We start from the raw sequence: 19,226 nt of genomic DNA on the forward strand, positions 1-19,226 counted from the left end.
ATTTTTGCATTGATATACGTGTGCTCGCCATCGAGAAAGCAACGCCACTTAAATTTGAAAAAAAAAAAAAAAACAAACAAACAACGTAGGAAATACGTGCTCATTTGGATACACTGAGTGAACCAAGAGTGAATACTCGAACCCTGGCTGACATGGTTATTTGTCACCTCAAGCATGAACGCGTCATTTCGATATTTCGATGGGTGTAATTACGTCTACCCCAGAATTTTCCAGTCACGAACGTTATCGTGAAATAGAATCACGCACCTTTTTCTGAGTATATGATCGCCGGAAGTTCAGTTTATTTTCGAGAAAGTGATCGAGAGAAAATGATGCAGTAATGACAAATTATGAGGAAACAAGTCAACAGTCATTTAGAAAATTTGTATGGATTTATTCAATTCTCTTATATGATGTGAATAGGATATTTCCTCAAAAATTTAGAATATTATATTTTCTGCCGCCAAAGCATTTTCAATTTTATGGAGCTTATTCAAGACGAGATCCAAAACTCTCACTACTCGAGACCTGCTTTTTCGTGTACTTTTACAGTTTCGATAATACCGCTAGTCTGATGCGTATCTCTCATAGGGTTTACAAAATACTTTGTTTTTGTCGTAAAAACGAATAAGATCGCTAGATATGATCGATCATTGAGTTATCGCAGAATTTGACAAGTGCTTATCATCCATTGCATCGATTACAAACAACACGTGTTTCAATTCTGAGATTATTGCAATATTATTAATAATATAACAATTCTTTATAAGTTGGGTGAACGAAATTTTATTTAGAACCTACAGACGAGTTGATTTTAATCAATTTTGTATACGATGACTGGTATCGCACTTGAATTTCATTATTCGAGGGTCACGACGTAAACATTATATATGCAAAATATTTGTTGAAAAATCTAAAAATGAATAACCTCAGGGAATTGGGTAAAGATTGAATATTACAATAACAATGTGTATAAATGTAATACGATAAAGTAAAAAGCATCGTAAGCATAAGTGCGTAAGGTCAGCACCAATCAAGCGTCCATCTCAATCCATTAAACTGTCATGTTTCAGACATTGCAATAGCAGGAGAGTGTCGGGAAGATCCTTGAGTATGGCCAGCCTTTGAAGCCATCACCGTTCACGTCAAAAGCGTTTCTTCTCCAGCCAGTAGCAGTCGTTAGATAGCTCAAGGTCCAGCGTCAGAAGCTCTGCGAAGCGGCAAAGACATCGACATCGACTGCGTCGGAGTAAGCCGTGACGTCGTAGGTCAGGGTTTGACACTTGACCGCGCAAAGCAGCTCAACCAGCCAACCAGTGGTCCAACATCAAACAATGCAAGCGAGTGTGTCACGGTGCGAAGTAGTGGTGCTTTGTTATATGCCTGTGCCGTGCCTGCGGTGGCTGCAATGTGGCCATGTGCTGCGTGTGTTCAGGGCGGGGTGGTTTTCCGGGTTGCCGGCTCAACCCGGTGGGATCCGAGGAACGCACTCTCGGGATGATCGCAGAGGACATGGAATGGCTCTGTGAACATTGCGTACAGATAAAGCGAGTGAGTTAAGGTACGTCTTGGCTCGAGGCTAACTATTTAAAGATTTGGGAGGAGGATCGGGATCACCCACGTTCACGTTTACACCGAGCCCACACGGAACATTTACCTCTATTAGACGTACCACGGACCACCGTGATGGATATGCGATACCTCTATTAGACATCCATTTCAACCGCAATGGATTACCATAGAGCTCTATTAGAGATCCAAATGTAGGTTTGTTATCAGTCTAGCAGAACTCTACTGGATATTCACACAGATATCTGTTACGAGATCTCATAGCTTTTGTGGGGAAAAAATTTGGACCTCCAAAGGTCGTCCTTTCCAACCATCATTCATGTGCACCTTGATCCTTACCTACATGTAACATTCACCTCTCACGGACGTATCATGAAAAATATTAGAAACTATCGTGTGCACATTTTGTTCTCCCTCAAACATAAAGTCCATAACCTAGGCAATATAGACTAGGCACTCAAGAACGACCAAGTACGTATATATCAGATGAAATTCGAAGTGAACGAAAGGGGTGAATTGCTGGGGGTTTGTTTAATTTAGATCTATTTTTTGTGGTGAGAGAGGAAAGCGATCATTCGGCGCCTGGTGGTTATCTATAGTACATCCACTTATGTGCATGGATATTCATAGACATACAATGGATATCCAGCACCGACTTTAATCTGACCATAGATGTTGTGGATTTCTGTAAATATTGATTAGATGTCCACCATGTATATGGGCCCTGTATGGACCTCTGATAGATGAAGTATGCCGTGTGGGAGTTGGAAGTTCGACGGGATCTTCAAGTGACGAATCATCTCTAGTCATAAAGTCTCATAATTCACCATATAAATCGAGATACGACTGTGCTTGGACTATTTTTTTTTTTTTATCGACTTATTCAAATATTTCTCTGCACGCCTGTACCTTTGATCGAACCAAACAAACTAGAATTACTTCTTTACTTTTCATGTACCAAAAGCTACAGTTTGTTACTTTTTCAGAGTTTCGACAACAAGCTCTTGGCGATCAACAAATCTTGGTAAATTGGATTGAGGTTAAATTTTGTGCTGGCCTATATTCGTTTTGATTACTTAATCTTTCCGTCGGATTTGACTGATGAAAACTTCATGTACACGCCTTTTTCAAACCAAGGGGATGCCCACTAGGCAATGACGTTGACCATTTCAGTTTATGATATGATAATTGGCCTCAAGTCATTTCCAATACTATTAAAAGATTTCTTGAACAGCTTTCGGTATCAATTTCTGATTTTACTAACAGGTATTTGAGACTTCCTATTGGAAATACTAGAACTCTGTGCTTAAACAGCCTGGATCGTTTGCCGAAAATACATTCTAAGATAGTGTTTATATTTTTTGATCTGAATTATATAATAATCTCCATGATACCTTAATTTTGATCAATTTATAAGAATCTAAAAATCGGTATTCGGATCTAGAAGACACGTCAAAATTGATCACCGTAATACCGAGGATATTCCGCAATAAAATTTTTTACGCACATCGACTTGTTTCGAATCTGAAGTTACCGATCAATCGATAATTAGTTCAACCCGGTTTTGGAAACCGTAAAACTTGTACGTCGCATGAATAACATGAATAATAATGAGCACAAGTGAATTTAATATATTGTTTTTGTTTTTCATCTGTGACGATATTTTCACAAGGCCAATCTTCTCCGATAACTATCCAAGTTAGACATGGTTAAAGAATCTACCTCGGACACGTGTGCGCACTCCATCATGAAAGAATAAATACAAATCCAATAATTATCGATTGAAGAAAAGTGAAAAAGACAGGAAATCAATTACGTCAAGGGATGATGTGATGAACAGATGGTAAGACGGTGAAACGTGACCTGAATCACACACATACTCAAGGTCGACAAGGAAGGATAAGGAAGCACTGGCACGTGTCTTACTCGATGTACAGGGGGGAAAATGTATAACAGTGTTCACGTGTACGTGTCAGACGAATTTCGTGTAATGGGTGGATGGTCTCGCAGTGTGGAAAGCCCGGTATCAAATTTGACACTGTTTAAGGGTTACGAAGAAACTCTACCGTCAGGTACACAATCCAGGACCCAACGCTACTTTGCGCCGCTTAGACTTTGGAAAAGGGTCTCCGTCCCTTTATCTCTGATGCAAAACAGGAGTAAGGTTTCAGTTTCAAAGAGTTAGGAAAGTGTTGAATATAACACTCCGAAATTTCTGGAAATGGGTTCAGACGACAGTAAGGAACGAATGTGAAACGGCACATCCGTGACGAAAATATTTCTCTCAAAATTTTCGTATTATGATCATTTAAAGAAAAAGTGCAGGTCTGTTCACAGCATATTTTGTTCACTTTCCAGATTTTTGTGAAAAGTTGTGAGTTATTTGGAAAAACTATATGGTTTATCTGCATCTCTGAACATCATTCTCTTTTCTTTTTACTTGCATTTCAATATCCTACGGTGAATAAAACATCTTATTGAAGTTCCAAAATTATTACTTTTGTCTCGGTCGTAACTAAAAAATATTAACATGATTCACTTTGGCCAAAATCAAAAAGGATTGATTTAGTGAAGTAGATTAAATTTGAAACCTACTTTGGAAGGTTGGATGGAATCCGTAAAATATGAGAAGTTTTCAACGATCAACAAATCACTTTCCGCATACATAAGAGACATATTACAAAGTAATTAATCGGAATGTTTACAAAAATATCTATTCAAATGTTGTGGTACTTCTTCGAAAAAAAAATTAATCAAACCGGATAAAAAAAAATCTGTGTATTAGCAATGATAATTTTCACCAGGGATGCGTTGTAAGTTTGACACGAGGTTAAAATTGGTGTAACATTAACGAAAAAAGTCACTATTTCGCAACATTGGAATAATTTTGAAGTATCCGACTTTGCGAAGTAAAGTAAATACCTTGATACCATAGGTATTACCGTTGACTGGACATCAGACAACCCTATAGTTGTTGAAAAACGTGTTTTCCTACAAACGCGTCGTCACATCAATAACTTACGAATATCAACATCACAATCTGAACCCATCGCACGATTGCGAGACCATCCGCTTATATGAGGTAGTTCATAGACTTGAATCAGTACTTTTCTAATTAAATCCATAGGCAGTAATCGCATATTGGATATTAATGACATTTATCTACTCGTGAGCTAAGAGAATTTCCTTTAAGTCTCCCAAATAAAAAAATAAAAACTTCAATCTATAAGCAATAGCTTAGATATGAATTTTTCATTTCAAAGTATTTTAAAATTAGGAAGAATCCATTATATTCGACGATTTCATTCTACATTGGCTCATTGAGTTCAGTCAACTATCGTATTTTCCACAAATTCATGGCGACACAATTCTTTTACAATGTTTTGCTGTCCAATATTGAATATCCTAAGATTGAATGAACGGCAATTTGGATCAGCAAATACCAGTATTCAATAGATTAGAAAAAAAAGAAATTCATTTCCACACTGAAATTGTGGAAAATATTTGGCTAAAAAAAAAAAATAAGCCCCAAGGTAGATTGAAATCGATCGAATCTGATGCATATTTCTCAATTTAAAAACACTTTGAATTGAAAAAAAAATTCATCATTCAAGCTATCGCTTGTGACGTAAACATTTTTTTCGGATGATTCAAAAGAAATTCTCTCACCTCACGAGTAGACAAATCTTATTGACACCCAATGTTCGTTTTAATCGCCTATGGAATTAATTACAAAAGTACTGACTCAAGCTGATGAATCACCTTAAAGTATGAAACAATAACAATAACATTCACAACACCGATCGACGTTCACAATCTCTGTGATGAAAAAAGTGTACGAGTTTAACAGCCGAGGTCGTTAGGTGCCTTTGAGGTTGTGAAAAGCTCACCTCTGTCGTGTCTTGACCCGTCTGTACCTCCGGAAGTCGTTGGCCGTGGCGTCGTTGGGATCGAAACCCCGTCGATGCTTGGGGGGTGATGACATGGCCGCCTTGGCCGTTTCCTCTACCGTCGCCTCGGCGTTGTTGTTATTGTTGTTGTTGTTGTTTTTGTTGTTGTTGTTGTTGTTGTTGTTGTTGCTGCTGCTGCTGATCCCGTATATGTGGAGCAATGCCAGTGGCGGTGGCGAGGGCAACGCGGTCACCGGTGGCGGCGTCGTCGCCGGGGGGCAGCAGCGGCACGCGGTTGCTGGCGACTCGCCGATCACCAGGACTCGCTCCCCGTGGCCGACGTGGTGTGGCACGATGTTCAACTCCTGCCTCGTCGCCCGCCCGGCGCCCGGCCCACCCATTCAACCCTGTGCTTTTCCCAGATCCTTTCCCTTCCCCTACCCCCCTTTCCTTCCCCTATCCGCGTATCTTTGTCCCTTCGGAACGCTCTCGTTCCTCCTCTTCTTTATCTGCAACCTCGTTCCTATAGGTATGCTGTACTTATCGTCGACACAGTGTCTAACTAGTTGAGACTTTCTCGTACAACCTTGTAATCCGGACCCCCTTCCCTCGATATTTATACCATTTTACGATCCACCCTCCGTGTGTCTTTATTTTGTCTCGATTTATCTTCCCTCCGTCAATTGGCGCCGGATTTATTCCTCGAGGGATGGAGAATCGCGCCCCGCGGTCTGGGGCCGCGTCGACGACGGCGGCGTCCGTCCGTCTCCCGGCTCGTTCACGCACCCGCAGTTTACTGCCCTCGGTTCGACGTCGAGAGAGGGCGTCTAGTCCTTGTGGCGCGTGGCTATCGCGATGGCGTAGTCGCGACGAGGGTGCGCGAGTGAGGTCAATACCGCGAATGGTTCTTCCTTTCAACCCCCTTGCTGTCAGCGACCTGCTGCTGCCGTTGACGAAGAATCTGTTCCTCGATTCTTCCGCAATTCTTAAAACCTCCAACTTGTTTCGCTTATTTGTTTATTTATTTATTTATTCTCAATTTTTCCAACGATCAGTTGAACTGCACTGTGACGTAGATCACCGATCAAATTTTCGAAGCCTAACGAATTATTGTTATTATTATTATTATTATTACAATATCCACGTGGAGCGTCGCTTTCTTGAACCATCACCGGTGCAATCGTACAATCTTTTGAATTCGGGATGAAACTTTGATTACGGGTCGAAGCTCGATGAGGGTCGGTATCGAAGTAGTTCGATAGACGTCGAATGTTCGATGAGAGAGGCAGCAACGCCAGCGACGTCACACGGCGGACGATGAAACTGGCTGAATCAGTCCGAGGTGCCCGTCTATTCGGCGGTCGAGGATGCAGGGTGGCGCTGGTGGGCAGTCGGACCGATTAATCCGGTGGAGCGTTGATTCGCAGGACTTTCGTCCGGCTTGATATTCGGCAGATGTCGTTGCGCGACGCGTTCCGAACGCGTTCCGATCGGTTTTTCCCTCCCCGACACGAATGCCCGACGACTACCGGCGAAACCGTTCTTTTATTTTCACCTCTGCGACGGGACTCGAGACGGATAAGCACCTGGTGCGCCGGCGGCTGGGGTATGACTGCGGCTTATGGGCCGACTCCGCGGTTCTCCGCCACCGTCGACGCCGACGGAGATTATCTCGGCCCGCTTTGCAACCCCTCGCGTGTGCTCGACGTTCCCCGGCGAATCCACCGCTAAATCCACCCCAATGATCCCCGTATATGTGGGGAAACAGGAGGCGGTCGGTCGCCGCTGGTGACCCTGGCTCCGGAACCGAGCGCTTCGCCCCTCTGTTTTTTATAAACCGTACACGCACGTTCGACGATTCACGTTCGTGTCGGGAACTTACACGCGACACTGTCAACGGCGTCAATACAGCGGATGCGGAGCATGAAGAAGACGGATAAGGAAGAGGAAACTAAGTCTTCTGATTTCTTGACTTGTCTTTGTTTCTCGGGACTAGAATATCATCGACTAAGAATTGTCGAAAAATTTTTTAAACTTTTCAAATAGTTATAAAATTGTTCGTGTAAGTCCAAAATAAAATTAAGCTTATTTACAATCATTAACATTTACTATTTATTCAGTCTTTTTTATATTCAAATTTTAATTACTTACACATTTTTTTAACAAAACTGGCTAAATTAAACTTTTAATATCTTTCTATAAAACTGTTACACATTCTTTTCCCACAGTCTTACAGTCACTATTCACCTTGCATCCTCCCCTCCCATAAAGTCACTCTCGAGTCGTCTTCCATTTTGCCAACGTCTAAATTCATCTCTCTTCTCTTTGCCCTCCTCCACCTCTTTTCACTGTACTCTCCATATCTTTGATAATAAATCAATTATATACTTATGGTATTATTGAACGGATATTCTCAACCAAAAGTTAGTCTCGGTGAGAATATTGAACACTTCTCGATGGGATGAAAATCAATCGTAACCAAGTTGATAAGATAATTCGTTTTGATTAATAAGCAATGCCAAAAATTTGTGTAATAAATCTCTAGCGACACGTTTTTAATTCCATATGAAATGAATTCTTTGATTTTTCTGAATACCTATGAAATTTTTGGAAATTTTCGGCTATTTTGAAAAATCCGTTTTCGATGATTAGAATAATTTAGAAAAATGGATCGAAGGTCCTGAATTTTTAGATATGTTTTCGCAGATGGTTGTACATTAGACTGAAAAAGTTTTAGAGGCATGCAACGAATAGTTTCATGAATAGAGCGTTAGAAAAGTTTGGAACACGGAATTATTCGAAAACACCGAAAATTCAAGAGAAAAAAAAATTCAAAACTGTTCAGAAAAATTAATAAATTCATTTTATGTGATATAAAAAAATTTTCACTGGAATCTTGTTGCACATATTTCTGTTTCAACAATGAATCAACAACTTTTGGGCACCGTTATTATTCAAAACGAATTATCTCATCAACTTGGTCATGATTGATTGTTTTCAGATTTTTATCTCATCGCGAAGTGTTCAATATTCCTACCGAGACTTACTTTCGGTTGGGAATATCCGTCCGATAAGACCTTAAACATTCAACTCCTCGATACAAGTTCCTCTCATTTCCTTTTATCCTTCTTACGTGCGCGTAGCCGACGGGTTACGAACCCGAAATAGGTCGTAATAACATCACCGCTCACCGATGGTCACGATGACAATCCTCCATCCCGTAACAAAACTTTTCATCTGTCTTTTCATTAAAAAGTAGGTACTTTAAATACGCATCTTGCTTCAGTCCTTAACTATTTTCCTCGTTTTTCGTAATTCCAAGAATATTCGAACAGTTTTTTTGACGATACCTGTTCTACTGAATTTTTCTAGTCACTATGACAAATGAAATTTTTCACCGTGAGGTAAGTAAGAATATTAATCACACCGTCACAAAAGTATCTCGACAAAAACAATGTTTAAATTAAACTTACATACAATAAAAACGCAATTTGTCAATTTTTCGACGTATTTTTCTCGTCTCAAGTAAGGCGAGATTTTCCGAGAATTCTTGCTTCGAGAAGCCCCGACCGGAAACCTTATTCTTACGCATAATCCAGCCCGGAAATTGTATTCTGTACCTATACAAAGCGGGACTAGCCCCGGGTTGTGGCCCTTTAGAATATTCATCTTATAAAGCTTCTCGGAAAGACCTCGGATGTACGATGCGGGACCGCCACTTACCGCCATCGTTTTTACTTTACTTTGACTGAGCCGCCTGCAACAAGAGGTTCAAGACTTTCTTCACCCGAATATACCTGAAACGACCGGTGAACCGCTGTAATGTGACTACGCGATAAGAAGATTCTCTTGAGACGCGCCGTTTTTTCAAAGACATCCCTTTTCCAAAGCGCGTACCGTCTTCTTACGCACCCTGATACTGTCGGGATGAAAAATTCAAAAAACGGGCTGTTCAAAGGGCCCGAGAAATCCGCGAACGTTGCAGGCTGGCCTTTTATTTTTGAAAAATGTCAACGTTTTCCCAGTTCCGTTTCAACTTCCACATTTCTCGACTTTAACGTCACGGATGCAGTTTTTCATGAAAGAATCTACGTACGATCGACTCAAAGTTTCTGAAACAGCAATTACCCAGAAACTTCGAAAAATTTTTTTTTCAAACAGCTTCAAAATTACCCTACGCAGAATCAAATACAAAACCAAAACATACTACAGCCACGAGGGAAAATTTTTATTCCGTCAAAACGACGGTTATTCCCGTAAAAACGAACGATATTGTACCACACTGAGAGAAATTTTTAGTTCCGGTTAACGCTCAGTCCTGAAATATTTTCATTTTTTACCAAAATCGAAAAATATAGTTACCGGAAAGTCTAGTATCCCTTACTATTCTTTCTCATTACGATCACTGTTACTATATTTTCTTGCAACTTGTCCGAAAATTTAACGCTTGTGCAGCAATAAATTAACGTTAAAACGTTATTTAACAAAAAAAAAGGTAGAGTAAACCTCACAAACTGATTTTGCGCTGCAATAACCAAAAAAGGATCGACAATAGCGCAAAATTGTTACGCGTACCTCGTTTTTCGTAATTCCAACAATATTCAAACAGTTTTTTTTGAACGATACCTGTTTTACTGAATTTTCTAGTTACCGTAACAAATGAAATTTTTCTCACTGCATGTGAATAAGTGAATCGAGCGACAAGTTGACACCCGAGGGTGAAAAACGATACAATAATCCCTCGATCTCTATCGGACCGTGACAATATTTCCATTCCTCGATACCGAAGAGGAAACGGCTGCTTGTGTGTTCGTGTAGCAACAGTCTGCCATTATTCGCAGGCGATGATCGAAGTCTCACAACCCGCGGGGTCAACGGTACGAAACTATTTTTGCGCATGGGGGAACGGCTAGGTATGAGTTGTATTTTACCGTTCCATAACCCCTTGCACTACATGCATTAGTTACGTAACTTGTGAACTCGTCTTTCAGTCCTATTGTTGAAGTTCTTCCGCAACGATTATAATATTTTTTTCATTCCTTGGTGGAATCTAAAATTCATTTCGAAACGATTCGTTGACTGTAATTGTACACATAGTGTTGAGAATTTTTAAATTATGTACCCATCGTGAAGTATGATTGTTTTTTTTTTTTAGGAATGGCCTCTTTAATTCGAACTCACTTAGGAGGTTGACCCTTTCACGAATTCATTTTTCCTTGCATGCGATTCACTTCAATTTTTGCATTCATGGGACTTTGGGGTCAATGATTACGAATCTGAACTCGAAATTCGAAAATTCAAAATGGCGGTTTCAATATGGCGATCGTAAATTTAAATGGTTGTTTGATTTTGATAAAACTTTACGGTACATGGCTTATGGGGTGACTCATTACGAATCTCAACTCGGAATTCGAAAATCAAAATGGCGGATCCAATATAGCAGACAAACAATAACGAACTAGAAGAAATTCTTTTTATCGTCTATCGAATTTGTGTAAAAATTGACATGCGGATTTTCATGGTAAATTAGCAGAAAATACTTATGTTCGTGGAAAAGTACAAATTTAGACCATTCGTTTATATGTGATATTTTTTCAATAAATAAATAAATAAATATCGTCTTTTTTTTAGATTTGGAAGTATTTCAGCGACCATGTGGAACCAAAAAACTCGTCATTTGTCACCAAAAAAGTAGTTCGATAAATAAATGACGCTGAGCGTCCCACCGTGAATGAAAGATGTAAATCAAGTGGAAATATTAGAGAAAAATACTTGCTCGAGGTAAAAAATCTCGGCCTCAGAATCCTATAATTTAATTCTCTTGAATCGATCCGAAAATCAATACTATCATTTTAATTCCATGCTGGTACTCCGATTAATCAAGACGTGAAACGGATTAAAAATTGCAGGATTTTTCCTCACACGGAACCGTGAGCTTTTTCATTACATAACTTTTTCCCGAAAATTCTAATATATATTCCGTAACGGATCTATTCACTCGAATCGACATAAAAATTTTTGTTCATCAGATAAATGTTTATTTCCACGAAGTGTAAGTATATATATACTACATCTTTCAACGACGAGGTAAACATTCGTTTCCTCTCAATAAAATTTACACTCAACCAAATATACAATCCGACCGTAGCTTAAGTGTATTTCAGACAAAGCAAGATTATGTATTATTGTTTTCCACCACTTGGCACGTTTTAAAGTAGTCAGAGTTAGTCTGTTGGACTAATTAAATTGGATTGTATATTATGCTTATAATTAATTCGGGTGCAGTTCTCGCGTTTAACGGTTATGGTTTAATACTCTAATCTGTTCGTCGTAAAAATATTCCGATACTTTTAGAAAATTTTCCCGATACTTTTAGAAACGTTTCTAGACATCACGCGCAACTTGAATTGAAAGAAAGTATTTAAAGGAGTCAAACAAGTTGGACTCAATGGAAAGAATATCTTCGGAGTAGAAAAAAAGTCTCGAAACTGACAAATTTCAAACGGAACAGCAAAATTGTTTACAACTTCAGAGAACTCACGTTATCGCATCGAAAAAATGCAAGATTCGCCGGATAGTAAAAATGTATGGTTCAATCCGTAAGCGAATGAATTCGAATACTTAACGATTCAAGTGATTTCGTCAAAAATTCCTGAGAAGCTTAACGCTGGTCGATTGCTGGTAAAGTCCGCGTAAAAATTATGATCGTACAATAATTGATCCAAAAATCTTGGTATAATATCTCTACATATCCAGTTAATCAATTCGTCGAGCTATAAACCGAACACACGCATTACGCGTTCCTACGCTGAGAGAAATTTTTAGTTCCGGTTATCGCTCAGTCCTTAACTATTTTCATTTTTACCGTAATCGAAAAATATAGTTCCAGGTAGAAAATGAAAATTAGTCTTCTACCTGTTACCGGAAAGTCTAGTATCAGTTACTATTCTTTATCATTACGATCACTGTTGCTATATTTTCTTGCAACTGTTGCGAAAATTTAATGCTTGTGCAACAATAAATTGTTTTTCGTAATTGCAACAATATTCAAACATTTTTTTTTTTTCTTTCAACGATACCAGTTTTACTGAATTTTTCTAGTTACTACAACATGTGAAACTTTTCTCAGTGTACGCTAAGAAAACATACAGGCGACAATTAGTATCAATCCGTTACTTAGTATCAATAGCCTCACTTCCGTTATCTACGAAACTCGGAGTTGAACGTTTCAAATCCGAAACGATGGTCGCCCGTAGATCAGAAGTGATTAAACCAATTGTAGCTGAAATTAGGTCGATTCTAGATAGGAAATTTGCAGCAACTAGGAGGAAATGTTCATTGTGAATGCGCATAAATTTACGTTTGCTTAAGGCTTGTCGTCCGCGTCGTCGTGTCGCTGAGGATATTCAAGAGAGGGCACGAAATGGTTTATACCCTCAACTATCGGCTTCTCATACCCGACGACAGATGGCGCGATCGATGCTGTTCCGGTATTTCAAATTACCAGGAGTGAGCTGATCTACCTCGACGGATTATAGAGACACCTTAGAGTGTGGAAGAAAGAAAGAAGTATATATGTTTTATTTATTTTTTATTTATATTTTTTGGAAACACGCATCAAAAATTCGGTAGAGCATCTCAAATAGAATATTTTAGGGAAATATGAGCTCTTGATATTGATATTTGGAGGTGCCTATTTTTTTTTCCTGCACTTTTCATTTAAAGAACACGTAAAAAAATGTGGAAATTTTTTTCATTTTTTCTACCTCTGTATATATTTTAACTGTCTAAATACAGATTCTTATAGGAAATTTTACGCTCTGTAAAAAAAGTACCGAAACAGAATTTTCTTGACTCTAACCGATCAAGAGACATTTGCATATTGAGTCATCTTGAATATTTTTTAATCAGTTAGAGTTAGGAAAATTCTATCTCGGTACTTTTTTATAGAGCGTGGAATTTCCTATAAGAATCTCTGTTTAGATAGTTTATAAGTTGCACCGTTTATTGTTGGAAAGACGAAAAACGAGGTACGCGTAACCATTTTGCGATATTGTCGATCCTTTTTTGGTAATTGCAACGCAAAATCAGTTTGTGAGGTTTACTCTACTTTTTTTTAGTTAAACAAGGCTTCAACGTCAATTTATTGTTGCACGAGCATTAAAATATAGCAACAGTGATCGTAATAAGAAAGAATAGTAACGGATACTAGACTTTCCGGTAACAGCTATAAAACTAATTTCCATTTTCTACCTAGAACTATATTTTTCGATTGTGGTAAAAAATGAAAATAGTTAAGGACTGAGCGGTAACCGGAACTAAAAATTCCTCTCAGTTAAGGTATTTAATTCTATGAGAACGTTAAGATTTTTACATTCTTATGACAACTGCAACGTGAGAATTCAATAATTGAGGCTCGACAAAAATCCTTCGTAACCTCAGAATCAGTGTAATAAACCTCGCCAACTATATTACAGGGCGTAAAAACGGAGCACCATTCACCCGTTGAGTAGATATCGATTTACACCATGCTAAATTATGCACGTGTATGAACTGGTTTAGATATTTTCGAGCACGTTGATAACTGCACGCAATATTTGCGCCACGAGTTGGTACGTATACATGTACGTATTGCATACGAACATGCGATTCCACGTTCAGATCGTAAACAGTGCGACTTGTTTTTAATGGGTGGGAAAATAAATTTATACATCTAACGCTGATGCAAAATGTCTCGTATTAATATCACGTGCTTTAAAATTCACGCTGTAGGTAAAATAAAAACGAATTATAAAATTGCAAGATACTTGTAAAAAAAAAAAACACAAAAAAACACAGAAAAAAAAGCAGCACGGTACTATTTTTAACGCATAATAATTATCTGATAATGTTACGTCATCCTGTAATTAGGCGGTTCTTTCCTATCCCTAACATTTGGCTTGAGGAAAAGGTGAATTGACTTTCTTTTGTTTGTCGTTGACATGACCTTTGAAACGTGGTTTGATATTAGCGTTAATAAGTAATTATACCTTCGTTCGTCTCAACGAAGACGGTACTCGACGGTACTCACGAAGCTTCAGCGTGTAGAAGTTGTTAAATTGTATGTTATAATAATATCGACTCGTTAACAATTAATTGTAAACAACCTGAATATATTTCGTTCGGTATTCTACTTCGATAAAAACTGGACGCCATCTGACAAGTCGTTTCTATTCCGATCACTGAACATATTCGATGAGCTAACAATAAGATCTCTGCAAGTCTCGTTAACACAGGCTGTGTGACAGTGTGATTTAACGATCTTACCGACCGAGACACCTTGTAATTGTCCAAAGCAGAGACGAATTTGCTGAAAATTTTATTACGCCTTAATTTTACACCGTGAAATGCAGGAAATTTCCTTGATCATTTGTTCATCGATTCAGCGATAGATATGAATAAGGTAACTCGGTCGGTAATAGCTGGATCACTGATATATCGTCACTGATCTAAATACAGCGGAAATTTTTCGGCGTAAAATATTTGTGAAAAAAGTGCGTTAGAAATCTAAAGTCGGACTCTGATTGTACGGTTTTTATTGCGCCTAACAAAAAAAAAAAAAAAATACCTCAAAGAAAATTTTCAAACGAAGCAAATAAATGAGTCTAACTAGGTACATAAATAATTTTCTGCAACAACTGAAGCAGTAAAATACATCAAGGATAAAACCGCAAGCGAGTAAATTGACGGCGTAGTTTAACGGCAAGAATTGGTCGATATTAACGAAAGTCTTATTACCGATCGTCAATCGACTCTGCGGATTACAAAGGGCGTCGATATATCTTTCCAATGAAATATCTGTCCCTTTTACCGCGAGCTCTTTTGTGTCTAACGACGAGCTCGAGAACACTCGAATGAAGAATAGAGACGTCTGTGATGAGATTTTCTGCGGAAGAAGAATACAGCCAAGCTGCGATGCGCCGAATGGCGCTCACAATTCAAACTCTTATACAGACCGCTGTTTCAAGTCGATTATTAACTGACGCAAAAGTGCGCCAAAAAAAGAAAAAAAAAAAAAAAAAAGAAAGCATTCGAACAAGGGAAAAACTGCGGAATGACGAGAAGAACTGAAGAACTAAAAAAGATGTGACAAATCGTCCATCCGTTGCCTGGTTTGGTAAACAGTTTCTTCGCACGCGTTGCAAGCTCGCATACTAAAGCAATATTTTATTGTATAACAATCGTAATGGAAGCGATATTTGATCAGTCGCTTTTTTTTATTTAACAATTATGTCCGCTTCCATAAACAACTGAAATTGTTATTCACGATTTATTGTTATTTATCGAAACTGAGTATATAAGGGTTCTCACGTTCAAAAATGAGATCAGACCTGGAAAATTTTCAAAATTCAAAAATTTTTATATTTTCAGTCCGCCATGTTGGATCCGAAATCTTGAATTTTTAAATTCTGATATCGGATTTGTTTTCAAAGACCCGGAAAACCCCCGGGTAAGAAATTTAAAGTGAATCGGATCAATTTTTGTATTTTCAGTCCGCCATACTGGATCCGCAACCTTGGATTTTGAAATTTGGACTTCGGATTCGTTTTTAGCGACCCCAAAAACCCAAGATTATCGAGTTCGACTTTTCTCGTCTCCATAACATTCCAACAATTACATTTATTCTGCAAAAATAAGGCATTTTCAACACTTTGTTTATTTATAGACTGAAATCCTAGAAGTCCAGTTATGCGAAAAAAAAAGAAAAGAAAATGACAACGATGTCTCAAAAATTGAATGTGAAATCTTGAATAACTGTACGATAGTCGAAAGCTCGGCTGTGATTGCATTGAGAAAAAGTTCATCTCGTCTAAATTACAGCGTCTTATATTATCGGTACATCTTTTTCTTAAAAAAATCAATTTTGTATTTGTCTCGATGACGATACGACATTTTTTGCCAATAATATATATCCCACCTAAAAATCCTTGTGCTACCTATTATTTGTTCGTCATCGCCGATGACGCGAAGACTCTATATATAAACTGCGTTTGTCCCATTGGCATTGGACATTTCGTTCTTAGCTCGAATAACCCAAAGATAAACACAAATGCTACAAGGCTGAAAATATTAGCTGAGCTTACTTGAATGATTGTTTAAAGCACTTTTCCCGGGTAGGTACGGGAGTTGAAAGACGTAAAGAATTGTTTGTTAAAACGTTGATGAAACGCTAATTGCACTTATTTTGAGCGAATGTAGCACAGCTGATAAAATGAATTACAATTTGTATTCCTGCGTTTAATAAAAACAGAAATCGACCATAATATCGGGGAAATTCGCACATTCAACGATATGTTTATATAGTTACTGTAAATACTGAAAGACATGTATTTGTATTTTCTTTTTATAAGTATGGACGCGATAACCAAACGATTGTATGTATACTTTTTTCAAACCACATAATTTCGCTATTACAAGCTACAAGTCAAACTCATGTAGAACAAATTAAACAATTGACCGTTCAAACCTTTTGCAACACCAAGTCTGAATAGTAATAATATTGTAAATAGTTTAGTTTTCACTATTGGAATAGCGATAATAGTTTAAATGGATTAAAACTAAATGAAAATGGAAATAGACTCAACAGTTTTAACTATTCAAATAATAAGACTACACTGATAGAAATTTTTAGTTTCGGTTACCGCTTAGTCAAGAAAAACATAGTTCTAGGTAGAAAATGAAAATCAGTATTCTAGCTGTTTCCGGAAAGTCTAGTATCCGTTATTATTCTTTCTCATTACGATCACTGTTGCCATATTTTCTTGCAACCGTTGCGAAAATTTAATGCTTGTGCAAGAATAAATTGACGTCAAAGCCTTATTTAACTAAAAAAGTCGAGTAAACCTCAGAAACTGATTTTGCGTTGCAATAACCAAAAAAGGATCGACGATATCGCAAAATGTTTACGCGTACCTCGTTTTTCGTAATTCCAACAATATTCAAACAGTTTTTTTAACGATACCTGTTTTAGTCAATTTTTCTAGTTACCGTAACAAATGACATTTTTCTCAGTGTACCAAACAGCAATATTGAAAACCATACTAATTTTTTACTTCACGCACTAACATGAATAACCATTCGACGCCAATAGGCGCGACTAATTATTATTTTCTCAACGATCGCGGAAGGTGTTGAAATTTTGTCTAGGTTTAAAAATTTCAACTATTCCCTGCCGGGTGTTTATCTATGAATAAAAACCGCTTCGGGCGTCGAATTAGCGCGTCTTTGATCCTTCCGGTTGTTTCATGAATTATTAGGAGTGAACGCCATCGTCATTACCTGTTCGTACCTGCGGAAGTTTGAGGATGGGGGGACTCCCCTGGGGGATCCCAGCATGGCGCTTCTCATCCCGGCATGCATCGCGGCGGATCTAACACCTCTTCCAGAAGCCTTGGACCAGTCTATCCCATCATCGCCCCGGATTAACCAGATGCTGATAAAATTATATCGAGAATATTCGCGCCGGATTCGTTTTTGAGATCTTCGTATTGAGATGTTCCAAAAACGCTCGAAGCGCGGTTCTTCTTCCTTTGTGTTTTATTTATTTATTCATTCATTTATTTAATTTTATTTTTTCAAGCTGCTCACTATGTTCGCCTTGTACTCAACGAATTTAAAATCAACGTTTTCACTGGTACATTTTTAATAATAAATATTTCACAACACTGTGAAAATTAATTGACGGTTTGCCGAAGCGTTTTCACATCCTTTAGATTAGCCATCGCTGAGAAAGGGGCTTTTTTCTTACGGCCCTTTTTTTATTTCGTATTTTTTAACGCAAAGTTGGGTGAAATATCGGCCGACTCGAAGTCTTTCGCTTCAAGGAGCTAACGTGGCCTGGTTTTTTGGCGCCGGTGAGCAAATTGCCAATACATTCTACTCGTTATATATAACCCGCGATCCGTATAGGATACCTATAAGACGTTATGCCGGATATCTAATGTCGCGATGCAGAAACCGACCTGCTTTCTAGCTTCGCAAGGCAAACACTGCAGTTTTTCATCTTGACTTTTTGCACCGAAATTACGATGTATTATTTTATACTCGCGGAACTGAGCCGAGTGACCGGAAAATGAGGTCCGTTGGCTTAATTATGCAACTCTAATGCCTTTCTGTTCTGCAATAAATTTTCAACGTTTTTATTCAGTGAAAACGAATGAAGAACTTTTGAACTCGAAAGACTTTGAGATAAATATTTTCACCAAATTCAACTTGTGAGAGTCGATAAAAAAAACTCTCTCCCTTCTTTCGTGCACATTCGATTTTTCGCTCACTCCACGTGTCGGCTTTACACACATATAACGTTTAAGTCACTTCTCTATAAATAAAACAGTTGATCCAACGTAAACTAAGTCAGGATCACCGGCAAAAAAATTCTGATAAGTTATTTTGAGCAAAACGTACGAAGAGAAAAAGAGAGAAGACGTTTAGAAAACTTGGAATATTTGAATATATTTTCGGGGATATGTTAATTAATTATCCGTCGGCACTTTTTATCCTGAATTTACCTTTGTTTTTAATATAATTAATGCCAAAGTTTTCTCGGCACCGACTGACGGAAACTCGGTCACGTTTTCACGAGGACGAAGTTGACAAAACAGCGTCGACGGCGATTATGGCTCGTGGAATAAACGGTCGCGAAATCCGTTGTGGAAGCCTAACGGTTACTGCAGCCTCGATCTGGGTGAACGATATTTAAGACTGAACTTATCGTGAGAGCGTCGCTGC

The 19,226-nt window shown here is 38.3% G+C and overlaps 2 protein-coding genes across 4 annotated transcripts in view; both read right to left on the reverse strand.

The window, feature by feature from the left end:
- shaker (potassium voltage-gated channel protein Shaker) overlaps positions 1–19,226 on the reverse strand; it is a 261,818-nt gene that overhangs the window by 145,688 nt on the left and 96,904 nt on the right. The gene's annotated exons all lie outside the window — the stretch shown is intronic.
- On the reverse strand, positions 53–19,141 carry LOC138191272 (GATA zinc finger domain-containing protein 7). Of its 2 annotated transcripts, none has more exons than XM_069137892.1 (3): positions 17,788–19,141; positions 5,460–7,822; positions 53–1,523 (listed from the first exon to the last, which is right to left on the reverse strand). In XM_069137892.1, exons 2-3 carry the CDS (start codon positions 5,858–5,860, stop codon positions 1,463–1,465), a joined length of 462 nt encoding a protein of 153 aa, XP_068993993.1. In that variant the 5' UTR covers positions 5,861–7,822; positions 17,788–19,141; the 3' UTR covers positions 53–1,462. The 2 variants fall into 2 exon arrangements, with proteins under 2 accessions (XP_068993993.1, XP_068993992.1); XM_069137891.1 differs by having other exon boundaries at positions 17,778–19,141.

Source organism: Neodiprion pinetum, chromosome 7 (assembly GCF_021155775.2).
Source record: "Neodiprion pinetum isolate iyNeoPine1 chromosome 7, iyNeoPine1.2, whole genome shotgun sequence".
In the NCBI taxonomy this organism is placed as follows: domain Eukaryota; kingdom Metazoa; phylum Arthropoda; class Insecta; order Hymenoptera; family Diprionidae; genus Neodiprion; species Neodiprion pinetum.

Coding starts and splice junctions, on each gene's coding strand:
- LOC138191272 (XM_069137892.1), bottom strand. CDS start 5,860: ATGGGTGGGCCGGGCGCCGGGCGGGCGACGAGGCAGGAGTTGAACATC. Junction 1,524..5,459: donor CGGGTCAAGACACGACAGAG/GTGAGCTTTTCA, acceptor CAATGTTCACAG/AGCCATTCCATGTCCTCTGC.